The 21,145-nt window shown below is 39.6% G+C and overlaps 2 protein-coding genes across 3 annotated transcripts in view; both read right to left on the bottom strand.

Moving 5' to 3' along the window:
• dnajc3b (DnaJ (Hsp40) homolog, subfamily C, member 3b) overlaps positions 1-11,764 on the bottom strand; it is a gene marked incomplete at its 3' end in the record, with an annotated part of 12,027 nt that extends 263 nt beyond the window's left edge. The window contains exons 1-11 of the mRNA XM_079865792.1: positions 11,266-11,764; positions 10,259-10,369; positions 9,913-10,037; positions 9,761-9,835; positions 7,858-8,001; positions 5,545-5,726; positions 5,140-5,259; positions 4,221-4,326; positions 3,903-4,023; positions 3,107-3,239; positions 1,771-1,934 (exon numbers count right to left, since the gene is read on the bottom strand). Of these exons, the coding sequence (XP_079721918.1) occupies positions 1,771-1,934; positions 3,107-3,239; positions 3,903-4,023; positions 4,221-4,326; positions 5,140-5,259; positions 5,545-5,726; positions 7,858-8,001; positions 9,761-9,835; positions 9,913-10,037; positions 10,259-10,369; positions 11,266-11,353 (1,369 nt within the window). The 5' untranslated portion in view covers positions 11,354-11,764. The remainder of the gene's footprint in view (positions 1-1,770; positions 1,935-3,106; positions 3,240-3,902; positions 4,024-4,220; positions 4,327-5,139; positions 5,260-5,544; positions 5,727-7,857; positions 8,002-9,760; positions 9,836-9,912; positions 10,038-10,258; positions 10,370-11,265) is intronic.
• Positions 11,765-13,627: 1,863 nt separating this feature from the next.
• cldn15a (claudin 15a) lies at positions 13,628-20,829 on the bottom strand. Of its 2 annotated transcripts, XM_079865646.1 has the most exons (7): positions 20,655-20,829; positions 20,206-20,452; positions 17,658-17,899; positions 16,226-16,390; positions 15,987-16,068; positions 14,251-14,358; positions 13,628-14,131 (listed from the first exon to the last, which is right to left on the bottom strand). In XM_079865646.1, the coding sequence occupies exons 3-7, from the start codon at positions 17,872-17,874 to the stop codon at positions 14,035-14,037; spliced, it is 669 nt and encodes a 222-aa protein (XP_079721772.1). In that variant the 5' UTR covers positions 17,875-17,899; positions 20,206-20,452; positions 20,655-20,829; the 3' UTR covers positions 13,628-14,034. The 2 variants fall into 2 exon arrangements, with proteins under 2 accessions (XP_079721772.1, XP_079721773.1); XM_079865647.1 differs by lacking the exon at positions 20,655-20,829 and having other exon boundaries at positions 20,206-20,525.
• Between the last annotated feature and the right edge of the window lie 316 nt (positions 20,830-21,145).

Below are 21,145 nucleotides of genomic sequence, written 5' to 3'. Positions count from 1 at the left end.
ACTCTGTTCTGATTGGTCAAATGGTCCAGTCTGTTCTGATTGGTCTACTCTGCTCTGATTGTCAGATGGTCCAGTCTGTTAAATTGATCTACTCTGCTCTGATTGGTCAGAAGGCCCAGTCTGTTGCGATTTATCTACTCTGCTCTGATTGGTCAGATGGCCCAGTCTGTTGTGATTGGTCTACTCTGCTCTGATTGGTCAGATGGTCCAGTCTGTTGTCATTGGTCTACTCTGCTCTGATTGGTCAGATGGCCCAGTCTGTTCTGATTGGTCTACTCTGCTCTGATTGGTCAGATGGTCCAGTCTGTTGCTGATTGGTCTACTCTGCTCTGATTGGTCAGATGGTCCAGTCTGTTGTGATTGGTCTACTCTGCTCTGATTGGTCAGATGGTCCAGTCTGTTGTGATTGATCTACTCTGCTCTGATTGGTCAGATGGTCCAGTCTGTTGTGATTGATCTACTCTGCTCTGATTGGTCAGATGGCCCAGTCTGTTGTGATTGATCTACTCTGCTCTGATTGGTCAGATGGCCCAGTCTGTTGTGATTGATCTACTCTGCTCTGATTGGTCAGATGGCCAGTCTGTTGTGATTGATCTACTCTGCTCTGATTGGTCAGATGTCTCAGTCCGTTGTGATTGGTCTACTCTGCTCTGATTGGTCAGATGGCCCAGTCTGTTGTGATTGGTCTACTCTGCTCTGATTGGTCAGATGTCTCAGTCTGTTGTGATTGGTCTACTCTGCTCTGATTGGTCAGATGGCCCAGTCTGTTGTGACTGGTCTACTCTGCTCTGATTGGTCAGATGGCCCAGTCTGTTCTGATTGGTCTACTCTGTTCTGATTGGTCAGATGGCCCAGTCTGTTGTGATTGATCTACTCTGCTCTGATTGGTCAGATGGCCCAGTCTGTTGTGACTGGTCTACTCTGCTCTGATTGGTCAGATGGCCCAGTCTGTTCTGATTGGTCTACTCTGTTCTGATTGGTCAGATGGCCCAGTCTGTTGTGATTGGTCTACTCTGCTCTGATTGGTCAGATGGTCCAGTCTGTTGTGACTGGTCTACTCTGCTCTGATTGGTCAGATGGCCCAGTCTGTTCTGATTGGTCTACTCTGCTCTGATTGGTCAGATGGCCCAGTCTGTTGTGATTGGTCTACTCTGCTCTGATTGGTCAGATGGTCCAGTCTGTTGTGATTGGTCTACTCTGCTCTGATTGGTCAGATGTCTCAGTTGTTGTGATTGGTCTACTCTGCTCTGATTGGTCAGATGGCCCAGTCTGTTGTGACTGGTCTACTCTGCTCTGATTGGTCAGATGGCCCAGTCTGTTCTGATTGGTCTACTCTGCTCTGATTGGTCAGATGGCCCAGTCTGTTGTGATTGGTCTGCCACTTACAGCATTTTCTCGACATGTCGACAACATGAACCAAACTCTTCCAGTCTCAGCTACAACTACAGTGTTTGAGGGTCAAAGCAGACGTTGTTCAAGGGCAACTACATAGGTTTGTAACAGGAAGTGAAACTGGAATTACTGACGACTTATTTCGGCAGTTCAGAATCTATTCAATAACTTTATTAGTCGTGCACTTTGATCTTTAAAACTTTTCAGACTTTTACATTCACAAAAAGCTATTACACACTGCATGAAAGATAATATTCGAAAAAGCATAACAGTGGCACTTTAAAAAAAACTGACAGAAAATTGTTTTCAATAACAGACTTACTGGAAAGAACATTGACAACCATGTGTTTACATGTTTCATTTCAGATTTGCTGTCACTTGGTATTCTCTTACCTGGATCTGTGAGCACTTCCTTTGCTGATGCAATATCAATAAACCTTTTCTCTGCCTCTTTCTTGTCTGCTTCAGACTGGAAATTATCAGGATGCCACTGCTGAGCCAGCTTTCTGTATGCTTTTATGATTTCCTGTTTGTTGGCACTCCTGAAAACAAGTGAAAAGAAACAAGAATTTCTGTCAAACAACGTTCTTTTGGCCTACACATGTATGCTTATTACTATCTACTCATAAAGATTACAGTTTCCGCATCCAAGCTTCTACTTGTTTCAATTGAGAATACTATCTCAACAGCCATTTATGAGCACTGTTTATGCGTACCACACATTTAAGCTTTTAAAAACTCACACGGTGCGTCCAAAATCACATGCTGTATAGTAGCATACATATAGTACTACATTTGGTTTGAAGCTTGGTTTGTGACTGTTAAAAACTATGTTCTATGTATAAGAATATGGGTAGTATAAATAAAATTCGGACATACTACATCCGCCATGTTACTGTCATGTGACCTACCAAAGTCAGTTGCGTCGCTTCACTACCATTCATAAATCCTCTCCTGTGGTCTCACCTACTACAGGGGTGCCCAATCCTGCTCCTGCCGATCGACTGTCCTGCACAGTTCATCTCCAACCCTAATCTAACACGCCTACCTTTAATTTTCAAGTGATCCTGAAGATGTTAATTGGTTGCTTCAGGTGTGTTTGATTAGGGTTGGAGATGAACTGTGCAGGACAGTCGATCGGCAGGAGCAGGATTGGGCACCCCTGTAGTAGGTCATCCGGGTAATTTTTGGCTACTGTTTTTCACATACTATTTCATATTTCGATTTCGGATGCAGCGACAGTGTATGCTACAGTCTTCCTGCTCCGTACTCACTGTTTGGCCAATAGGCATTTTGGTATGGAGACAAAAGTTAGGTTTGGGTCATGATTTTTCAGTAGTATTACAACATACTGAGTGAATATTAGCGCAGTTTGTTGTTTGCTTTTTGCATCTGATAGAGCGTTTGAACGTCGAATTAACAAGTGGATTTTAAGTGCACAAGCACAACAACCTATAGCCATATTTTCTGCATTATCATCATAGAACGATAGTAACGGCTGGTTCACACAGAACGCGTATTTCCATTCCACTGCTCTAATTCTCCATTGTTTTTCAATGTAAACGTGCTAGACAGACATGTTTGACCAATGCACTCGCATCTTTTGTAGAGTCTCACGGTTTTTTTCTTCACTGACCTGCGTTCTATATGAGCGGCCCCTAACACTGTCAGCAACGTTTTAAAGCAGGATTCTGATCGTCAGTCATTGCCTTACCTGCTGACCCCCAGGATCTTGTAATAGTCCCTCTTGCGAGAAAGCTTGAGGAGCTTCTGTGCCCGATCGAGACCTTCACGAATCTCTTGGTTGTCTTGATCAAACTCCCGAGCCTCCTGATAGTCTTCCACAGCTGAGCAGAGGAACAGAGGAAGAAGCATTTTCATACATACAAAATGAAAATCCTTACATGGTATTAAGATGCATTTTGGTAGATCCGATCAGCTGAATACAGGGTCTTGTGATCGAATGTGTTCGAACAGCCACTAAAGACTGTCTTCTCTCCGTCTACTGAGCTCATGCGGAACATTATGGGAAGCGGCTAGCCAGATGGGCTTTAAACTAACGGCTGAAGACCCAAGTTTGGTATGAAGATGAAAAACTTACCAAGCACAATGTTTTCTCATCATTCCTGATTCATTCTAACACACACTCACAGTGTTCGGCTGATCTTGCGGCTCAGAGCAGAAACTAAAGCTGATGCTTTCTGTGTGTTTTTTCCGTTCGTCTCCGATCGTGTTCATTTGTAAATTGCGTGAGCTTATTTTGTCCATTTGATTGAAAGATCTGAAAAAGCCCATTCATTTACCCGGCCATAGACCCTCCCCTCGAAGAAATCAGGACAGAAGTGGTTGAAAGTGGACAAAAGAGACGGATTAAAACACGTGTAAATGGGAATATGTCTCCCTCGTCCACTTGTGATCCGATCGACCAAAATGCATCTTAATACCAGGTGTAAACAGGGCCTATATAGTAATAAATGAGTAAATAAAATAAAATAAAATATAAATTCTACCTTTCTCATATTCCTGCAGTAGGATGTAGGCCTCCGCTCGGTCCCGGAGGATGTGGATATTCTGAGGTTCTCTCTGGTGAGCTTCTGAACAAATGTCTAAGGCTTCCTCAGCTTCCTTCATCTGGAGGAGTCACAAGAGTAAACCACAACCAATGAGATGAAGGCTAGACACCAAAGCCTGACTTGAACATGGTCTTGCATTATTCACCTCTAATGATGTGAAAGAGCACATACCACATTAATGGTAACTAGAAGGTCCTTTAAATTTGTGAAATTTAAAAAATTCCTGACTAAATTACATTTTGTAATGGCACATACTTTGACTAAGCAGAAACAGATCCTCTCCTTTGCTTTATTAATGTAGAACGCAACATTCGGCTCTGTTCGCATCACAGACTCATACTTATCAATGGCTTCCTGATACCTGCCAATCAAGAGCAAAAGACAAAAACAATTAATAAACAGTCAGAATGATGATGATGTCTGCAAAGTCTGGAATGATAGAAAATAGTTTTGATAGAAACACTGTTTGATACAGAGCCATTCAAAACCAAGTCAGTAACACTTCTTTTTTTAAAGAAATTAACACTTGTATTCAGCAAGGATGCATTCAATTGATAAAAATTGATATTAAAGACATTTATAGTGTTGCAAAAGATTTATATTTCAAATAAATACAGTTCTTTTTAACGTTATGTTCAAAGAATCCAGAAAAAAAAAAATCAAAAAAAAAACAAACACATGTTTCCACAAAGCAATAAGCAAAACAACTGTTTTAAACAATAATAATAATAATAATAATAATAATAATAAAATAAATGTTTCTTGAGCATCAAATCAGCATATCAGAATGATTTCTGAAGGATCATTGTGACACTGAAGACTGGAGTAATGATGCTGAAAATACAGCTTTACCATCACAGGAATAAATTATATTTCAAAATATGTTAAATTTAATATTTCACAACATTACTGTTTGTGCTGTATCTACAAAAATAAAATAAAATAAATAAATAAATAAATAAAATAAAATAAAATTTAGTCTTACTGTGCATAAGAAACTTACTTCAAAACTATCACAAAGGTTTGAATGGTAGTGTTTGCAATAAAATAAAATAAATGAACACAAAAATAGTTAAAAATCAAATACTATACTTTATAATATCTCATATTATACTATAACGAATCTCAAATAAAGGCCACTCTAGAAGCGACGGGGAAGAGATGTTTTCAGCACCTATGTTCTGAGATCAGCTCTTCTGCAGAGTCCAGCTGCTTGCTGAGCTTCTTGACCTGTTTGTAGTGGGCAAAACACTCCTTGTCATCCTGGTCCAGCTTCAGACACTCACGGACATGACTGAAAACAGAAACAAAGAAGGAAAGACAAAGTGAACAGCAGCAAAAGAAAGAGACATCTTTCCTTTTAGAAACAGTGTTTCTACAGCTACATGCACACGGTCAGTGTGTGGGTCTGACAACTGTATTTACAAACAGGTACGACCCTCGAATTATCCTTAAAACTACTTACAGGAGAAGCCTGAATACTGAATTCAATTACCAAATTCCTAACTAAAGAATGCAGCTGTCAATTCAGCATTCCAAAACAAGCCTGACAACTTGACATTTAGCTTGCTGTACATACTTAAGTGAGTCGTGATGCTCGCCTAAACTGTAATGTAGTTGACTGAGTTTGAGGAAGCCTGCTCGGTTGTCCGCACGGAGACGAGTTGCTGGTGTCAGGTCCATAATGGCCTTCCTCGGCTCCCCGAGGCGGATGAAACACTCGGCTCTTAGTTCTCGAGACTCTGGGTCCCACGGAGAGAGCTTGGGAAACAAGAGAAAATGACTACAAGATCAAAGCTAGATGACAACAAGGCATTCAAACAGAGGTTTTGAATCTGTAGAGACATCTTAAGCCTTAACTGCAAAATTTGATGTGTTATTTGTCTTTGTATTTTATTTGTAGGGCCATTAAAGGTGCAGTAAGCGATTTCTGAGAAACACTGTTGATATTTGAAATCAACCCAAACAAACACACCCCTCCCTTCATTGCTCCGCCCACAAACTGTACAACACGCAGTGAAAGAGTGGATGTCTTTTTATCATAGCTGAAGCGAAGAAGAAAAAATGCTTCACGAAAAATAAAGTGAAGATAAAGCAAAAAATAAACACAGTACACTCCACAAAATACAACCATCCCCACTTTCAAAAGCGCTTCTGAGAAATCACTCACTGCACCTTTGAGTTTAACAACTCAAATAAGGGAAAGTGAGATCAACAATGATAAGTGATAAAAGGTTAAATTCTTAAAGAATACTTGACATAAACAAAACTTTCATATTTTCAGTGAAAAAAATCTGAAAAAAGATCCGCACACGAAAATTGGCCAAAAAGCTAAATATTTTCAGGGAATAAATGCTGTTATTCAGCAAGGATGCATTAAATGGATTAAAAGTTACAGTAAAGACATTTAGAAGGTAAAATATTTCTACTTCAAATAAATTCAGTTCTTCTCAACTTCATTCCATCAAAAGAAAATATTCTATTCATCAAAGAAGAATCCATGAGTTCCCCGAAAAATATTATACTGTTTTCAACAATGATTAAAATAAATGTTTCTTGAGCGGCAAATCAGCATATCAGAATGATTTCTGACACTGAAGACTGGAGTAATGATGCTCAAAATGTTTGAACAACAGTATAAATTTGCAATTCAGAAGACTTTCAATTAAAGCTGGAATGAATGATTCAGTGACTCACTCATACTTCATTTGTTTCTTTACTGGATGAATCAGCGAAGTCTTCCTAACTCAACTCGAGCTGCTGAGTCTTTAGCCATTTTCAAGACATTGCTGGACGCAACTTTTTCCTCAACACTTGACCCATTTCTACTAACACTATTCTATATATCTATTTAGAAAAAAAAAAACTTGCTACGTGTACTCTGCTGGACTAACTGGGACTAGTCATGGCTCTTGCATATTGTTGCCCTATTGTTGGTTTGATTGCTTCTATTGTTCTCCTCATTTTTAAGTCGCTTTGGATAAAAGCGTCTGCTAAATTATTTAATGTTATGTGATGTAAATGTGCAGCTCTACTTTCAATGTAGTTCACAAGTTCTATAAATGAATTTTATGCAAATATTTTGTCTTTTTTGGAGCTTTACAGTACCCTGGAAATCCAGAGTTCTCCCGAGAGCACAAGTTGAATTTGCACAGCAAGTTTACTCTGGCGTCGAGTAATGATGCTCATTAACTATGCCCTTGTATCCGAGCTGCACCAATCACATCGGGTTATCTGATATAGGCGGGCCAGAGGCGAGCTAAACAGATGACGACAGCGCTGCGACGTCAAAGTCATTAGTAAACATTGCAAGATGGCTATGGATGAACACCAGTTGTTTGAAACGGCTTTGGCCGCTACAATGAACGAGTTAGACTCGGCTTTTTATCTAAAAGAGGAACAGAAGACGACGCTCGAATCGTTTCTTTGCAAGAAAGGCGTTTTTACTGTTTTGCCGACCGGATACGGCAAGAGTCTAATCTACCAGTTAGCGCCGCTGGAAGCTAAGCGTATGGGGCTTGTTGTGATTGGTCGTAGTGTTATCCAATTGCGTGCAGTGAGATTTTCAAATGCATGCTTGGTGCCGCCCCTCGAGCTGGCCGATTTTCATTAGTCGATGCCAGACCATTAATCTTTCAGATTTAGGTCTGGATTTCCAGGCTAGCTTTACAGAATAAATCACATACCAATTTTTCTTGTACTTAAAACATTCTAGAATCTGATAATGATTCATGGAAGAAAAAAAAAAAAAGTCAAATGGCTTTGAAAAAACATGAGGATGAATAAATAATACCTACCATCCTTTTCATTTTTGTGTGAACTGTCCCTTTAATATTCCTATGAGCAACACCTGTTGCTGCTGCATGTGTATTGGGTCTCCAGACTAACTCACCTCTATGACTCGCTCCAGCACCTGGACAGTAGTGGTGTAGTCTCCATGGTGATAGGCCTCATGTGCCTCTTCCTGGAGTAACTCCAGCTCATCGGCCTTGTGGAGCTGGTCATGTGCTTCCTCATGATCCGGGGAACGCTTCAGCTGCGAGAGAGAGAGCAGTTAACAGAGCAGACGGCAGGAACAGAACAAGTAGAATGTGATCTGGTTTGAGAATGAAGTTGGCAGGTTTTAAAGGGATAGTTCACCCTAAAATGAAAAATTATCATTTACTCACCCTGGTTTTGTTCTAATGCCGTATGCCCTTCCTTCTTTTATGGACCACAAAAGGACGTGCTCGTCCATATAATGGCAGTGAATAGCAACCAGCATCAAGCTTTTCAAAAAATGATTCAAAAGCATCACAGAATGATCCCATGCTACATATTCCAAGTTTTCTGGGGTTTATGACAGGGTTTGGCGAAAAACAACCTGAAATTGAATGTATTATAATGAAAATCCTGATTTTGGCCATTGATCTTCTGTGCTCGACTGCACGTTCATGAGACTCTATAGAGTAGTGCGGGTATGACATCACTTTGTAGGCCAAAACGCAGAAGCAAGTTGCATTTCAGCACTTCTGGTTCCACCGTCCCGAAGTCAATGGGGTTTTGGTTAAATGGCTGAAATAAAGTCTGTGGTGACACAAGCTCAAGACACTTTTGCGTTTTATTCCATGACATAAAATACATCAGTATTACCCCACTCGTGATTTTTTGAAGCTGTTATGTGTCTTGAAAAAGGCGGTTGCGAGCAAGTGGCTAAATGGGACTGTAGAGGCGGTCCAGGAGATTAAACAGGGAAACTCGGTCCGCTTTTACAGCATCGTTATGCTTATAATATAAACTTTTCTAACTTAAACGTCCTGGGAAAATGTTTTTTTAGATAAAAGCTGAAAGAGTTGTCAGAAGCTTAGTGATGGTGACGTTGAATTCGTGGGAAGGTGGTGTAGTTCGTTTATAGTCTACCTTTAGCTTTTTACTTCTGGCGACTGCTGCATTTAGGCTTCAAAATTCATAAAGGTTGTGTTCATCTCTAAAATTTGATGGACAAAACGTGTAAGTATCATAAACTTTTGTTGATCACAGAGCTTGTTTTATCAATAATCCAAAAGCCTATGGGAAAATCCTATTGGGTTTTTCTAGAGGGAACCAGCGTGATGCTAACTGTCGGTTGGCCTACAAAGTAAGAGCCACAGTTCACTCTGACTCGCCCAGTCGAAAAAGATGTGAGGAATCAAGACTAAATGAAATACAATCCATGTACTTTTTTACTCTCTGAGGTGAAATGTGTTTGCCGCAACAAGAAGTTATGTTCACATCTGTCGACTTTCATCAGACAACCGGGGTCTAGTCCGGAGATATTCAACTCAGTGAAGAAAGTACACAGATACTTTTTTGGGGGATTTCTAGGCGTTGGATTTCACACCGCGTTTTCACTAGTCTTGATTTTTCACATCTTGTGTGCTTTTCCTGGTCGAGTTGGAGTGAACTGAAGCTCTAATGAGTCTCATGAACACGCAGTCGAGAACAGAAGATCAACGGCCAATGTCAGGATTTTTGTTAAACACCACATTCAATTTCAGGTTGTTTTTCACCAAACCCTGTCGTAAACCCCCAGAACACTTGGAATATACAGCACGTGTAACATGGGATCATACTGTGATACTTTTGCATCTTTTTTGAAAAGCTTGACGTTGGTCTCTATTCACTGCCATTATATGGATGAGCACGAGAGAGACTTTATCATCTCCTTTTGTGGTCCGAAAAAGAAAGGCAACGGCATTAAAAAAAAATCAGGGTGTGTAAAAGATCATTTTTCATTTCAGGGTGAACTATCCCTTTAAGGGAATTGTTGTACTCACTACCGCTTGGAAGTCTTCTCTGGCCTCTTGAGTACTTCCTTGTTTCAGCAGAATATTACCCCTCTGCAGTCTGGCCTGAAAACATGCACACACCACACTGAGTGTTTACACCTATAACCCAGTTTGCATCACAACAACAAAATGTAACTCACAGCGAGGAAGTCTGGCTTAAGCTGAATGGCTTGGGTCAGGTCTGGCAGCGCTGACTTGGACTTGCCCATGGCCAGGAAAACGGCGGCCCGTTTGTAGTACGTCAGGTAGTTCTTAGAGTCGCCCTCTATTTAGGAAGTTTGAATTTGTTAATGAAGTGTAACTAAACCTTTGTGAAATGAAATGCATTTTTATTACTGAATAGCACAAAAATTAAGCTACCGTTCAAAAATCTTTTTGAAAGTCTCTTCTGCTCACTGTGTTTATTTGACCCCAATCTTTTGAACAGTAGTTTAGCTTTCATGTGTGATGATTGTGAGTGTGTGTGTGTGTGTGCATGTGTCTTACCCACAGCTGAATGATAATGAGACAGGGCCTCAGCTAACTGTCCGGCTGCCAGCAGCTTACGGCCCATTTCCAGATGATGCTCGATCTCAACAGGTGTGGCGCCTAAAACACCTGAAACGAAGAGACTTGCACATGACACCAGGCCTCGGACATTTTGGAGTGAATTAAATGAAAAATGACTGGATGTCAGAACGGCTTCTTCCTGGGGCAGCTTTAAAAAAGCCTCCATCTGCCTCATGGGATTGAGTTTACATGCTTTATACATGTTAACATCTACATACCCAACCAGGTAAGCCTTTCTGTAACGTCATAAAAACAAAACTCCTTTGCATATTGTGTTTCGGTTCACAATGGCAGCACAAAAAGTGAAAGCATGCAGGATAGATTTGGAAAACAAAAGCTAAAATTACTAACTACCTCCTCTACTTACTTTCTATCACTTCTAAACCTCGTGAAGTACCTTGGAATTACACATCAAACAAATCATGATTTATGTACAAAACAGCATTACCATGGTATTACTATTGTGCTTGTCATTTTGTGTGGAATCAGACCAGTCTGGGAATTTTTAAATAACATGTGCTTCAAATCCTACTGAGCTGTCAATACAGTATACTTGTGTATCAGATGGCATTAAAATTGTGTCTAGATACGCATATCACTAAGTTTTATAAGCCAATATGACTTTAAACTATTTTTCGAAAGACTTCTTCTTTGTCACTTCCTGTTGAGCACCTGTAAACCTATCATGATAGAGTAAAGTATAATCAGATTATGATGCCATGATGTTCTGATATATATTTCATGATTACCATATGTGTACAATGGTATTTTAAGTGGTAAGTGGCAATACCGTAGTATTAACATGGTACATGTCTAAAGACATGGTAATACTATGGTACTTCCCGGACAGCTTAGTACAGGAAACCTGACAAAACCTGAAATCCTTTGCATATAACGTTAAACATAATCTCATGTATGGAAGAAGAATAAGAGTGAGATCTCACCGTCCAGCTGTAGGTCCAGGACCACACAGAGCAGAGACAGGGAGGACAGGACACTGTTCAAACCTCTCCGCCGTCCCGAATCCATCATGACATCTATCAATCACACCCCCGATACACAACCGTATGTCTTTCCACTGTGCTTCACAACAAGCAATAAGACAGAAAGAGTGTTTATACTCAGATCACCATAACAGCGGCATATCCGGCATTCTTGGCGAGGAGATGTTTCTGTTGTCCGGGTTATAAATATGTCCGAGTTGAATAAAGGAATGCGAAACTCTAGTTCCGTGTGTCTCTCAATAAGTGTATGATACTTTGTATTGAGTTGTTTCTTAGCCCCGTGTGACAGTGACAGTGACTGTGCACAACAGCTGTCGGACACGAACTTTAGGAGGTCTCCTCTTGCTGAACCTCTTAGGTGTACAATTCAAATCGCCCTACATTTCAGCGCGGTGACATCCGTGTTTGTCGGCGAACGTGGTCTCGTCCCATTGGCCGAATTATTTTAGCGCACTGGACGAACACGCCCACATCTAGCGATGGACTGATAGTTGATATATGACCCATCATCCTTTACTAGAGATGAAAAGTCTATTCTCGCCTCGACGAGTCTCGGGAGTAAAGGAAACCGTGGAGACCATGGTAAATATCTGTATTATATTATATTATATTATATTATATTATATTATATTATATTATATTATATTATATTATATTATATTATATTATATTATATTATATTATATTATATATTGTGTTTTATAAAGCTCCTATAGCATTATGAAATAGAATACAACATAAAAGAATCACCAAGTCTCATAGTAAATATCTGTGCTTATTCTATTCTGTTCTATTCTATTCTATTCTATTCTATTCTATTCTATTCTATTCTATTCTATTCTATTATGTTGTGTTTTATAAAGCCCTTATGGCATTATGGAATATAATAATTAAAAGAACCACCAAGTTTCTGTAGTAAAGGAAACTGTGGATACCATGGTAAATATATGTCTGTTCTATTCTATCCTATCCTATTCTATTCTATTCTATTATGCTGTGTTTTATAAAGCTCCTATAGCATGATGGAATAGAATACAACATAAAAGAATCACCAAGTCTCATAGTAAATATCTGTGCTTATTCTATTCTGTTCTGTTCTGTTCTGTTCTGTTCTGTTCTATTCTATTCTATTCTATTCTATTCTATTCTATTCTATTCTATTCTATTATGTTGTGTTTTATAAAGCCCTTGTGGCATTATGGAATATAATAATTAAAAGAACCACCAAGTTTCTGTAGTAAAGGAAACTGTGGATACCATGGTAAATATATGTATGTTCTATTCTATCCTATCCTATCCTATTCTATTCTATTCTATTCTATTATGCTGTGTTTTATAAAGCTCCTATAGCATGATGGAATAGAATACAACATAAAATAATCACCTAGTCTCTGTAGTAAAGGAAACCGTGGAGACCATAGTTAATATATGTCTATTCTATTCTATTTTATTCTATTCTATTCTATTCTATTCTATTCTATTCCATTCTATCCTATTCTATTCTGCTGTGTTTTATATAGAATCACCCAGTCTCGGTAGTAAAGGAAACCATAAGTACCATGGTTAATATCTGCCTATTCTATTCTATTCTATTCTATTCTATTCTATTCTATTCTATTCTATTCTATTCTATTCTGCTGTGCATGTTGGAATAGAATACAACATAAAATAATCATCCAGTCTCTGTAGTAAAGGAAACCTTGAGACCATAGTTAATATATGTCTATTCTATTCTATTCTATTCTATTCCATTCTATCCTATTCTATTCTATTCTGCTGTGTTTTATAAAGAATCACCCAGTCTCGGTAGTAAAGGAAACCATAAGTACCATGGTTAATATCTGCCTATTCTATTCTATTCTATTCTATTCTATTCTATTCTATTCTATTCTATTCTATTCTATTCTATTCTGCTGTGCATGTTGGAATAGAATACAACATAAAATAATCATCCAGTCTCTGTAGTAAAGGAAACCTTGAGACCATAGTTAATATATGTCTATTCTATTCTATTCTATTCTATTTAGTTATGCTGTATTTTATAAAGCTCCTAGAGAATTTAGGAATAGAATACAGCATAAACGAATCATCCAGTCTCGGTTGTAAAGGAAACCGTAGTTTCCACTGTATTTAATTGCTATTGCTATTGATAGGCCTATGTATATCAGAATAAATGAAAATAAGATTAAATAGTGTAAATAATCAAATTTTTGTAAGAGTGGAAAATAAAATATGAAATGTAGTATTATTGTTGGTATTACGTGAGCCGTGTCAAACAATAAAACATCCCTAAATACATAATGGCCTTTTTAATGTCATGTATGTTTAATGTTTGTATAAAACACAGCATATAAAACAGGGTCATTTGCACAAATAAATGGAGAAAAGATCATCAACACATTATGAATCCTTCTTTTCTGTATATACCTTGATTCATGTAACTACGGCAAAAGAATTCTGAACCAAATTGAAGCATTTTCATTGTGTAATTCCTATTCAGTGAATCAACTCTTTCATTCTGTATAATGTTCTCCGAGGTGTTTTTGCACAGCAAAACTGACATGGTAACATTTTACATGATTTACGACGTATTCTTAGGAGGCCAAAAACTGCCAGTGCGTCTCTATAAATATTTACATAATTGCACAGACGGAATATTAACAGTCAACTGCTATATTAAAATATCATGTTTTCCCATAATTGCTTCATTTAGACGTAGGCATTTCTTCCATAAGTGCTCTGAGCTTCTCTCCTGGATGTGGACGTTGAGTAAACCGTTTCTCGCGTGGGCTGGTAGGGGTAACCACTGCAAGAACGAAAGAAACACACAAATTCATTAAAATAACTAGAATGGGGAAAATATTATACGACTCATGAAAAGATAACAGAAGTGTGTGAGTGAGTGTGAGCAACAAAGCAACTCACGTCTTCTCGTTTGAGCCTAATTTGCAGCTGAACATGAGACAAGCCCCTCCACAGATGGAGAGAACACCCGAAGCCCAGCCGATGTATAAAGCCTCCCCAATCTCATACCTACGGCACACCACAAACAACGAAAACATATTCAGCTCACTTCAGTGTAACATACTTTTCACTCGTTATTAAAATTGCTTTCAAACTAAAGTTAAAGGCCCACTGAAGTGCCTTGAAACACACAGCATTATTCAGTGAAACAGGAAGAGAGGGCGGGGCCTATTGAACTGCTCCTCCCTTTTTGTTTAAATAGTCAATAGGGTTTTTTTTATTTATTTATTTTTTTTAGTCAATAGCGTTTAGTTAATATCACAGTTCGGCTAGAGCCGTCGAGCTCAGTAAAGCCGCAGTTTCCTCATAATCTCCTCCATATCGCTTTAAAATATAGCATTTTGTGCAGAATTCAAATGGGCCCGATATGTTTTTGTGGTCTCGCGCATATGACCCATGTAGAAAACAGTTTCAGCGTCTATTTATATTGTAGGGGGCGGAGCTTCAGATTCTAGAGAGCATTTGATTGGACAGAAAATCTGATGATAAGATGAAGTGCAGAGTGATGTAATCAAGTGAGAAACTGTAAGTTTTGAATGCTTATATATCTTCTAAATGTGAATTTTGTCATTGTTTTGGAGCACACTTAGCTTATAGATAACAGTAAGCATATTCATATTCATACTAAAAGCTAAAAAAAACTTCAATTTTGATTTCATGGGGACTTTAAAGTGTGATTATATTTTCTATTGTGACGTGTATTCGAGTGAAATGGCTTCTTGGAGGAAAAAATGTAGGGAGGGACTTGATTTTGCCCGTCTGTGATTGAATGGATGGTTGTGGTTTGCAACTGGCCAATCTCATGTGAGTGACAGGTCGTCCCACACTCACGCCAGTAAACACACGGCCCTGTCCCAAATGGCACACATGCACTTCATATGCACTTACTGTTGTGTGGAGTTATAATAGTCACCGCGTGCACGTGATAATGAAGTCCACGAGACTGTAGGACAGGGTTCCTCAAATCCGGTTTAATCAAACACACCTGAGCCAGTCAAGGACGCAGAGTTACTCTGCAGGACTGCTGGATTTGGGGAATTGTCCTGTTTTTCATTTTATTCCTGTTACACTCTCAGAAAAAAAAGGTATAAGAGCTGTCACTGGCGTGGTACCTTTTCAAAAGGTACGCTTTTATACCTCATTTACCCCCGAAGGGTGCATATTAGTATCTTAAAGGAACATAATATTATCTAAAGTGTAAATATTAGTACCTTTTCAAAGGGTACTGGTCCAGCAATCCTATAAGATCATTGCAGACTACACTGTACGACATGATTAAATTATATAATAAAATACTATTCAATTACTGTAATGTCAGGCTAAAAAATATGCGCCCTCCTCGATACGCACTTTTGCCGAACCCGCACTGAAGCGAGACTTCTCCCCGACGGTCAAAGCAGCTTTACGTCACGTACAAATATTTGGATTATAGCCTACACGTTTAGTAAAGCACAGTAGGGCAATTCAGTAATAGCTGTAGTTTATTGTTTAGTTTATAGTTTATCTGCAGTTTATTTAAATAAATAGGCTACTTTGTAAAACTGTGCAGCCAGAGGCACCTGTTGGATGTGAGTAGAGTGGAGTCAGCAGGGGGCAGCATTTCCCTCTAAACTCTTTAAAAGTGAGATCTTACTCACTTTTGCCCGGGGTAGAGCGGGTTGAAGAACTCTTGAGTGATATTTGCAGCGTACCATGACACTGATACCATAGTGCACAAACCTTTACAAGAGATCAAAAACATAGCCATAAAGATTAACAGATAATAGCAGTAACGCATCCTGATGAGTGAATCTAAGATAGCCTATGCATGCATGTGTAGGCCTAACATTCCAGTCGTCATTCTATAATATTGATATTAAATATGAATGTGCGTCACCCTGCAGAAGGAAGAGTACGCCTCCGGTTCCGGCGAGTCTGCCCTTCAGGAGGTAGTTCTCCCCGCCGGCCTTCGAGCACTGCATGCCGATCATTGTCGCGACCACCGCGAACGAGCCGCACACCACAGCCGCGATCATCAGCGCGCGAGACGCCTGGATATAACCTGCGCGAGGAGGAGAGAGATAATAATACACTGATACACGTGCTGCCTGAAACACATGTTACAGTAGTGCTGAAAAAGAATTGGGTATAAAATATGAAGGACTGTAAATACATCATTAGCCTAAAGATATACAAATAAACAGCATAAGAAAGAAAGAGAAAGAAAGAAAGATAAATTTAAATGAATTACTATAAATAAATAAATAAATAAATAAATAAATAAATAAAGGAAGGTAGAAGTGAAAGACCGACAAAGAAAATGCATAACTAACTAACGAACTAAATAAATAAATAAATATATAGCCTAGTAAATAGTAGTAAACAAATACATTAAGTCAAATAAAATAAAATTAGGCTACTTGACCGAGAACGAATAAATAAATAAATAAATCAACTTAAAGAAGGAAAGACCAACGAAGAAAATACATAAACAGTAGGCCTAGTACACAAATAAAGAAAGGCAAATAAATATAAAATATTTACTGAACTGAGAACGAAAAACAAACAAGCAAACAAATAAATAAAGACCTACAACGAAAATAGCCTATAAATAAATAGTAGTAAACAAATAAATTAAAGTCAAATAAATATAAATAATTACTGGACTGAGATAGATAGATAGATAGATAGATAGATAGATAGATAGATAGATAGATAGATAGAATATAAAATACATTAATAAATATTAAACAGTAGCCTAACAAATATAGAAAGACAAATAAATATAAAATATTTACTGAACTGAGAACGAATAAATAAATAAAAAGCCTAAATAAAAAAAGGAAAGACCGGCAAGGAAAATACATAAATAAATAATAAACAGTATTAAACAACAAAAAAAGAAAGACAAATAAATATCAAATATTTACTGAAGTGAGAAAGCAAATAAATAAATACATAGGCCTAAATAAATAAAGACCGACAAAGAAAGTAAATTCCTGGACTGAGAAGGAAAAATAAAGAAGAATAGCCTGACAAAGAAAATAGCCTATAGCCTATAGCAGTAAACAAAATAAACAGAAACATTGAAGGGACTAAATAGATAATAAACAAACCAAAAAAAAAAAAAGAAAGAAAGAAGGCAAGAAAGAAAGAAAATTACTCTAAATTATTCACAAAACATGCGTGCTGATGTGAGAAAATTCATGGTCACCAAAGTTCCCGCCAAAATTACATTTATTTACATTGTTTATGTATGACAGTGGTCGCTAATATCAAGTTTCTACATCTGCGATGGTGAAATGATTAGTTTGAGAGGTGTTTTGTACCGGACAGGGCGAGCAGCGAGGGGAACTCGCGGCAGTTGTGCACTCCGGTCGAGTCCGTGGCGCAGGACATCCACAGGTTCTCGTACAGGGTGGAGGTGGTGATCACTGTCCCGTCCAACGACGACACTTTCCAGTAGCGGTTCGGGATTGTGATGCCAACCATGACCCAACTCACAAAGCCCAGAAACAAAGCTACGACTTCAATAACCGGATCCATGGCTGCTTTTAGATCACACCGGCTCCTAAATCATCCACAAACAACGGCAGTATTCCTGAGTTAGGTATTGCTCTGCTTTATTTAGGCTACTAGTTTTGCTTTGCTGAGAAATTATTTGGCTATTTATTTCCAGGTGTTGTTGATTTCGCGAGCTGAGCCAGTATTTCCATGGAGCGCGAGATTACACCAGTGTGACACTCAAAACGTGTTGTTAAAAGCAGCGGTCATTTATAGGCTCTGTTTGCCCTCCCCTCTCCTGTCCTGCTTTTGCATTTTACACCCCGAAACTAAACAGCTGGTTATCACTAAAGTCCAATGGTCGTGGCCTGACCTTCACTGGCAAATTATGCATCGGTTATGCTGTATGGACTCAAACACATCGCACACTGTAAAATGTGATAGTTGACCGACTTCAATGTGAAGAAGAAACCCGTTGCCACTGAAAAGTAGGCTAAATAAACTTCACTCCAGATTTAAATATAGCCTATGATTTAGGCCTGTATCTAAAATATAGCTATATCACACTATACAGTTCAAAAGTTCAATAAGTTTTTGGTAACACTTAGTTCGGGGTCCAATTAACTAACTATAGTTCCTTATTAGCATGCATATTAATAGGATATTGGCTGTTTATTAGTACTTATAAAATACATATTAATGTCTTGCATGACTCTACATTCCTTATACTCAATACCTAGACTTAACAACTACTAACGATTAATATGCAATTAGCAGTTTATTGATGCAAAAGTTAGTTCAGTTAGTTAATAGTGAGAATTGGACTAAATCTAAAGTGTGTCCAAGTTAAAAAAAAAATTTTAATTAAAATATCTTGTACTCACTCACCATCTTATACTCATCTTATACTAACAGAGTTTTTAACTCCGCCTTTAATTAATTAGTTAATTAGTAGCCTACGCCAAAGCCGGTCCCAAGCCCGGGTATAAGGAGGAGGGTTGGGCGTGGGGTTGGCAACCCCACCCCATAAAACAATCTCTCGCCACTGAAACGACTAGTAAATCTAAATGTACTCAAGCATCTAAATGCGGAGGAGACAACCGAATTACTGACAGTAGAGGAGCAAAGCCCCTTGGGGGGCGCATCCGATGCCAGATGAGAGGCTCGATCTTTGACGCAAAAAATATCACGAATATTGCCACATGGAACACACGTACCTTGTACCAAACCAGCAAGCTTTTGCAACTTCTCCACGAATTTGACAAATACCAAATGGACGTGCTTGGCGTTAGCGAAGTTAGATGGACATGCAGCGGTATAATCATCAGTGACGATAAGACTATTATTCCGGCCACAATTCAGACCATGTGCACGCCGTTGGCATTGTGCTGGCATATGGCATTGCGTTGGCATATTAACGGTTCGTTTACAAGCCCAACACTTGAAGATCACCGTGGTCCAGGTATATGCACCACTGAAGATGATACGGCCAAGGACACCATCTACGAACAACTGCAGGAAGAAATTGGCAGCATCCCATACCACATCACAACCTTCTCCTGCTGATGGGAGACTTTAACGCCAAGATCAGCGGAAACCGACAAGGTTTTGAGTGAAATATCGGGCCCTTTGGTTCAGCAACAATAACAAATGATAACGGCTTCTGACCACAACCTCCTTCGTGCCTAGTGTCGTTTGCGCTTCGTGCGGCGACTTTCCCTGCCTCAGTGATCCAGTGCCTCAGCATTCAATGTGACAAATCTCAAAGATCGGAACGTAAATGAGCAATTCCAGATCGAACTTCGCAATCGATTCCAGGCGTTGGAACAGTCTGAGTCCGCCGACCTGGAGGACCGTTGGAAGCTTTTCCGAGATACGGTGGTGGAGAGCCCAGAGGTTGCGATTGGTCGCCGAAAAGGGACCTACAAAGAGCGATGGATACAGGACGAGACATGGGGGTTGATTGATGAGAGACGGCACGCGAAGCAGTGACGGGATCAAGCGCAAATGAAGATCAGCGCGCCCATGCCAAAAGAATTTACAGCGACTTGGACCAACAAGTCAAACCGAGTGCCGTCGAGACAAGCGGGCCTGGTTTGAACAGCGAGGTGAGGAAGCCCAGAAAGCTGCAGACAGGAATGATTCAAAGACTCTATTCCGCATAGTACGTGATCTGTCAGGGCTAAAAGGAGACCACAGGGCGCCCATAAAGGATAAGCATGGGAAGCCACTCTTGACCAAATATCTTCCAACTGGACGAATTTGCGCAAAAAGAATATACAGTACACTTAAAAATGGGAAGGCCACGGGCATAGATGAGATCGCCGCCGAGATGCTAAAAAATGGAGGCTGGGAGCTATTGCAAGCACTTACCAATCTGGTCAACGCCTGTTGGGTGGATGCAAAAGTCCCTGAAGACTTGCAGAAAGGGGTGATTGCCTACCTGCCTAAGAAAGGCAACTTGTCCGACTGTAACAACTGGCTTGGCATCACTCTCTCAGTGCCTGGAAAGGTCCTTTGCTCCATCCTGCTCCGAAGGTTGAGGTAAGCAGTGGACGAGCAATTGCGTGAAGAGCAAGGTTTCCGGAGTGGTCAATCTTGCATGGAGCAAATCTTTGTTCTCTGAACAATCATCAAACAAAGCCTCGAGTTCCAGCAATGTCTTTCAGTCAATTTCATCGACTTTGAAGGCTTTTGATAGTGCCCACCGTGAAACCCTTTGGCGGATTGCCCGCTCGTATGGCATTCCCGACCACTATGAAGCTCTTCCGCAGCCTGTATCAGAATTCGAGCTGTTGCATCCGAACAGACGATGGAGTGACAGAATCATTCAATATCGAAACCAAATCCAACAGGGATGTATTCTATCTCAATTCCTGTTTCTGCTTGTGATCGATTTCATTATACGGCGAGCTGTGGACCAGGCGGACTTTGGATTATCATGGACGAACATGCGTCGCCTTGCAGACCTCGACTTCGCAGACGATATCGCTCTCATCGGCCGAACGCAGAAGATCCTCAGTAATATGACAGGAAGTCTGCAAGAAGAGGCCTCGAGAGTTGGATTACGAATTAATACCTTGAAGACCAAGATTATACGCATTGGGTATGTGTGTTCAAACATACCGTATAATGGGCAACTGCAAATTGAAGAAGTCGACAGCTTCTTCTATCTGGGAAGTGTTGTGGCCAGCGATGGGGATGCGGAACGCGATGTGGTCTCTCGAATCGGAAAGGGTTTTGCAGTTTATCAGCAGCTCCACCCCATCTGGCGCACCAAAACCATCAGCCTAAAGATTAAGCTTCGCATCTA

The sequence above is a fragment of the Squalius cephalus genome (genome assembly GCF_949319135.1).
Source record: "Squalius cephalus genome assembly, chromosome: 3".
NCBI lineage: Eukaryota > Metazoa > Chordata > Actinopteri > Cypriniformes > Leuciscidae > Squalius > Squalius cephalus.
This window is presented reverse-complemented; position numbering and strand designations above follow the sequence as displayed.

Coding starts and splice junctions, on each gene's coding strand:
- cldn15a (XM_079865646.1), bottom strand. CDS start 17,874: ATGGATCCGGTTATTGAAGTCGTAGCTTTGTTTCTGGGCTTTGTGAGT. Junction 16,069..16,225: donor CGTACTCTTCCTTCTGCAGG/GTGACGCACATT, acceptor TCTCTTGTAAAG/GTTTGTGCACTATGGTATCA. Junction 14,359..15,986: donor CCGCTCTACCCCGGGCAAAA/GTGAGTAAGATC, acceptor GGTGTGCCGTAG/GTATGAGATTGGGGAGGCTT.